The following is a 5,153-nucleotide window of genomic DNA, read 5'->3' on the forward strand; positions in this document are numbered from 1 at the left end:
ATATAATTTTTAAAATTTTATTTTTATTTTTATTATTTTATTTTTATTTTATATTAATTAATATTATTAAATATTAGGGATTGATGATTTGGCAGATGACTAGGATGCTATGTCAGCATTAAATAATATTGTTTTTCGTTCAGGGTTTTATTTGCTAATTTTTAAAAGTATAGAGTTTTAATTGCCAATTTTTAAAAGTACAATGTTTTTTTGGATCAAAAAAAAGTATAGGATTTAAATTGAGACGAGAGAAAAGTACAGGGTTTTAAATGGAATTATTCCTTTTATTTTTCCATAGTATAAAAAACGACGCGCAGTTCTGGTCCAAGATATATAGACGACGCGTAGTGGTACATAAAAGCTTCAAGTCATAACAGAGCGACACGTCAGCAGAAGGAGACATGAACGGCCATAATCTTCCCAACACAAGGTGGAATTTAATTGGCCGAAGTCGTAGATCGGTGAAATATGATTGGTCCACGTCACGCAGATGACATGGTTCTACTTTACATCGCCTTCCATAATAAGGAACTTCTTTAAGCGCTGCACTCGGACACCTGTTTATAGCCTCGGCCCCCCTCCCCTCGAGACGCAATTCAAAAAACGAAACTCAGTTCCCATAGCGAGAAAGAGAGCGGAGAGAGAGAGAGGGAAAGATATTTGTCACTATTTTATATTTTGACACGTATTTTTTAAAATATATTTTAAATTTCGTGTATTTTTTTGGAATTCTTTGTAAAATTCATGATTTTAATTCGAATTCCCTTAGTTTTTTTTTTTAAATTTTAAATTCTTTATATTAATTTGGAAATAGATAAGAAATTCGTCTTGCGTTGGCGATCGTCTTCTTTGGTGAGTGATTCCGAAATCCACTGTATTTCATCCGGATCTGTATGTGTTTGGTTTTCTTTGTTCCGCGTTCTAATTTTCTTTTTTTCAGTGGAAATAATCTGGATCTCATTTCTGGCGGTCTGCCGTTTAGATCGCTAGTCTTATATATGCTGCTACTTTGATGTTTAGTCGGACTGCTTAAGTCTGATGTAACGTTTCATTTGCTCGTGAGAGTCTGAGATTTGATCTCCTGTAGCGTTGAGTTCCTTATCGCCTTAGCTTCTGTTTGAGTATTGACCATGATTAATCTGCATTTCTTGCTGCTGTTGGGGGGTAGAAATGAGAAACAGTGTTGTTGTGCTTTTCATGTGGATGAGGCGCTCTCAAAACGTTAATGGCATTAGATTCCATGTTAAGAAATGCTTGATGTAGTTTCAGCAGCCTCAGCTATGCTTAACATCAGCTTCTTCCTCTTTGGGTGTAATCACAAACACTTAGGTTGCTTTCGCAAATTACCAGGGAAATGGAAGTTTGAAGTATGGTTTTGAAATCGTTGTTGACTGATTGGAATTTATGCTTCAGGATGCCTGTATGCTTCCATTGCGAAAGAAGAGGCCACAAAGTTGGGAACAGTGATAGGGATAGATCTTGGTACCACCTACTCTTGTGTCGGTGTTTACAAGAATGGACATGTTGAAATCATAGCCAACGACCAAGGTAACCGTATTACACCCTCGTGGGTGGCTTTCACCGACTCCGAGAGGCTGATCGGTGAGGCTGGAAAGAATCAGGCGGCTGTAAATCCTGAGAGGACCATTTTTGACGTCAAGAGATTGATCGGGAGAAAGTAATATACTGTTGTTTATATGTTCATGTGTTTTATTTTCTCCAAAAAGAAATGTGGCTAAACTGTTTTCTTCCGGCAGATTCACCGACAAAGAGGTCCAGAGAGACATGAAGCTTGTACCGTACAAGATAGTGAGCAGGGATGGCAAGCCGTACATAGAAGTACAGATCAAGGATGGTGAGACCAAGGTCTTCAGTCCAGAGGAGATTAGTGCCATGATCTTGACTAAGATGAAGGAGACAGCTGAAGCATACCTCGGAAAGAAGATCAAGGATGCTGTTGTCACTGTTCCAGGTGAGCTGAAATAACCCTGTTTCATAATCGTCGATCCATGTTGTCCTAGATATCTGTACGAGTAAAGTGAACCTTTCTTTTGTCCTTTCCTCTGCAGCGTACTTCAATGACGCCCAGAGGCAGGCCACCAAGGATGCTGGTGTTATTGCAGGGCTTAATGTTGCTAGGATCATCAATGAACCTACAGCTGCTGCTATTGCCTATGGTCTGGACAAGAAAGGTGGGGAGAAGAACATCCTTGTCTTTGACCTTGGTGGTGGTACCTTCGATGTCAGTATCTTGACCATTGACAATGGTGTGTTTGAGGTTCTCTCCACAAATGGAGACACCCACTTGGGAGGTAAGTCAGTTGGGTCTAAACTCTAAAGATATTTTCCATTCTTTTTTCGAGTTGTTTCATGATGAATGATCCGTTGTCTCTGCGCAGGAGAGGACTTTGACCAGAGGATCATGGAGTATTTCATTAAGTTGATAAAGAAGAAGCACGGAAAGGACATCAGCAAGGACAACAGGGCACTTGGTAAGCTAAGGAGGGAATGTGAGAGAGCGAAGAGAGCTCTGAGCAGCCAGCACCAAGTCCGGGTTGAGATAGAGTCCCTTTTCGATGGCACCGATTTCTCCGAGCCTCTGACCAGAGCTCGGTTCGAGGAGTTGAACAACGACCTGTTCAGGAAGACAATGGGACCGGTGAAGAAGGCCATGGAGGATGCTGGTCTTCAGAAGAGCCAAATCGATGAGATTGTCCTTGTCGGTGGAAGTACCAGGATTCCAAAGGTTCATTCCAAATGTTCAGCAGCTTCTCAAGGACTACTTTGACGGCAAAGAGCCAAACAAGGGTGTGAACCCTGATGAGGCTGTTGCTTATGGTGCTGCTGTTCAGGGTGGTATTTTGAGCGGAGAGGGTGGTGATGAGACCAAAGGTAATGTTCTGTCACTTTATTCCATCTTTGTTAGGGTTGGGTGTTTTGGGTTTCGATTCGGTTTGAAAAAGGGTTATTTGATTCTATGAAATGGGTCCAAATTAGAAGCAAATGTTAATCGGCTCGGTTTGGAACGTTTAACCGAAACTTGATATTCACGCATACATTTGTACATTTAGGTGGATAATTCGGGTTTTGGTTAGGTACTTTGTCGACTTGCTGTTCGATATTCACCGGGTTTGGCTTCGGTTGGGATCAGTTTCGTTTCTAACCAAAATGTGTGTTGTATATACAGATATCCTTCTTCTTGATGTGGCTCCGCTCACCCTGGGTATCGAGACTGTGGGAGGAGTGATGACGAAGTTGATCCCGAGGAACACAGTCATCCCGACCAAGAAATCACAAGTCTTTACCACTTACCAAGACCAGCAGACCACCGTCTCCATCCAAGTACTGACTAATTTACCCCTTTCTGTTTTCTGCCATCCTTATGTTGGACTCATCTAATAAATATTTCATTCAACACTCGATTAGGTCTTTGAAGGTGAAAGGAGTCTGACCAAGGACTGTAGGCTTCTCGGGAAGTTTGACCTCTCTGGAATTGCCCCTGCCCCAAGGTTCGTTTGCATACTTTTTTTTTAATGATTTTACTAGGGATGAGTGTTTTGGTTCAAAAATTTAGTTTTGAACCAGTCTGAACCGATTTAATTTGATACAAATTTTGTAGAACTGTATAAACCGTTCTTGAATCAAATCCGATAAACATTGAACCAAACCAAGACCCGAAATATCTATACGAATGTATATGTGAATATCAAGTTTTGGGTGTTTGTTTGGTATTCATATAACAAAACCGTGATGAAATGGTTAGTATTTGGTTCTAGTTTGATACGATTTTTATAGAATTGTTCTTGAACCGAAACCAACAAATACCGTATCGAAACACGAGATATTAGTTAGAAAATTGGATGTGTCATCATCTTCTTCTTGATGATAATTGATATATGGGTATCATGGCAGAGGGACGCCCCAGATAGAGGTGACATTCGAGGTGGATGCAAACGGGATCCTGAACGTGAAAGCAGAGGACAAAGGGTCGGGAAAATCGGAGAAGATAACGATAACGAACGACAAGGGAAGGCTGAGCCAAGAAGAGATAGAGAGGATGGTGAAGGAGGCGGAGGAATTCGCGGAGGAAGACAAGAAGGTGAAGGAGAGGATAGACGCGAGGAACAGCCTGGAGACGTACGTGTACAACATGAAGAACCAAGTGAACGACAAGGACAAGCTGGCGGAGAAGCTGGAGGAGGAGGAGAAGGAGAAGATCGAGACAGCCGTTAAGGATGCCTTGGAGTGGTTGGACGATAACCAGAGCGCCGAGAAGGAGGATTACGAGGAGAAGCTTAAGGAGGTGGAATCCGTTTGTAACCCCATCATCTCTGCTGTCTACCAGAGGTCCGGTGGGGCTGCCGCAGGAGAATCGACCTCTGCCGATGATGACGATGATTCTCACGACGAGCTTTAAGATGACCTTTTCTTGTATTGTTTGTTGATTGACGACGGCGGCAAAGGAGACAGTGAGAGTGAGGTCGGGTACTTAGGTTTGAAGTTTTGGGGAAGGATGCAACATTTTTCTTTCTTTTTATTCTCTCTCTTTTAAAGTTTCTGAATTTTAGAAAGGAAACTGAGTGTTGTTTACATTAGCTATGTCTCCCACCCCAAAACGCGTTCGCTTACACAGCAATATTAATGATCCCCCCCCCAAAAAAAAAAACCGTGCTATATATATAGATATACACACACATATTTGTAATTAAATATTTTAATGTTACAGAATTTCACGTAAAGGACAATGTAATGATTAAAATGGTACAGCTAAATGAATCATCAATACACGAAAACAAAAGAGGACAAGAGGGAGGGAAGCTGTCTTCTGCTTCAACTGACTCTTGAACCAACATCTTTGGGTTTTTTTTATTACACTCCACTTTCAACAGAAAAGAATATAAATTTCAAGACATCTGATGATCAGTTAAGAGTAGAGAAGCAAAATGATCATAAACCGGCGGTGGGGTCTCCAGATTTGGCAGCGACCACTCCCATTCCGGAGGGTTGGGACTCAGCTAATGCGACACTGTCTCCGTTTAAGCAGTCAACGATCTCATCAATCTTCCGGAACTGATAAGGCCATCTGCTGTTGTACAGGAACTGCCTCAGATCATACCTGTTGTCCTCCGGCGAATAACTCTGCACCCCCCCCC

General features: G+C 41.7%; 1 protein-coding gene and 1 pseudogene across 1 annotated transcript in view; one reads left to right on the top strand and one right to left on the bottom strand.

The window, feature by feature from the left end:
* Positions 1–401: 401 nt before the first annotated feature.
* On the top strand, positions 402–4,592 carry LOC104824550 (annotated as a pseudogene).
* A 136-nt stretch (positions 4,593–4,728) lies between these two features.
* LOC104823616 (glutamine-dependent NAD(+) synthetase) overlaps positions 4,729–5,153 on the bottom strand; it is a 4,368-nt gene continuing 3,943 nt past the window's right edge. The window contains exon 13 of the mRNA XM_010555261.2: positions 4,729–5,139. Coding sequence (XP_010553563.1) covers positions 4,948–5,139 — 192 coding nt within the window. The 3' untranslated portion in view covers positions 4,729–4,947. The remainder of the gene's footprint in view (positions 5,140–5,153) is intronic.

Source organism: Tarenaya hassleriana, unplaced genomic scaffold (genome assembly GCF_000463585.1).
Source record: "Tarenaya hassleriana unplaced genomic scaffold, ASM46358v1 Cleome4, whole genome shotgun sequence".
NCBI classification, from domain to species: domain Eukaryota; kingdom Viridiplantae; phylum Streptophyta; class Magnoliopsida; order Brassicales; family Cleomaceae; genus Tarenaya; species Tarenaya hassleriana.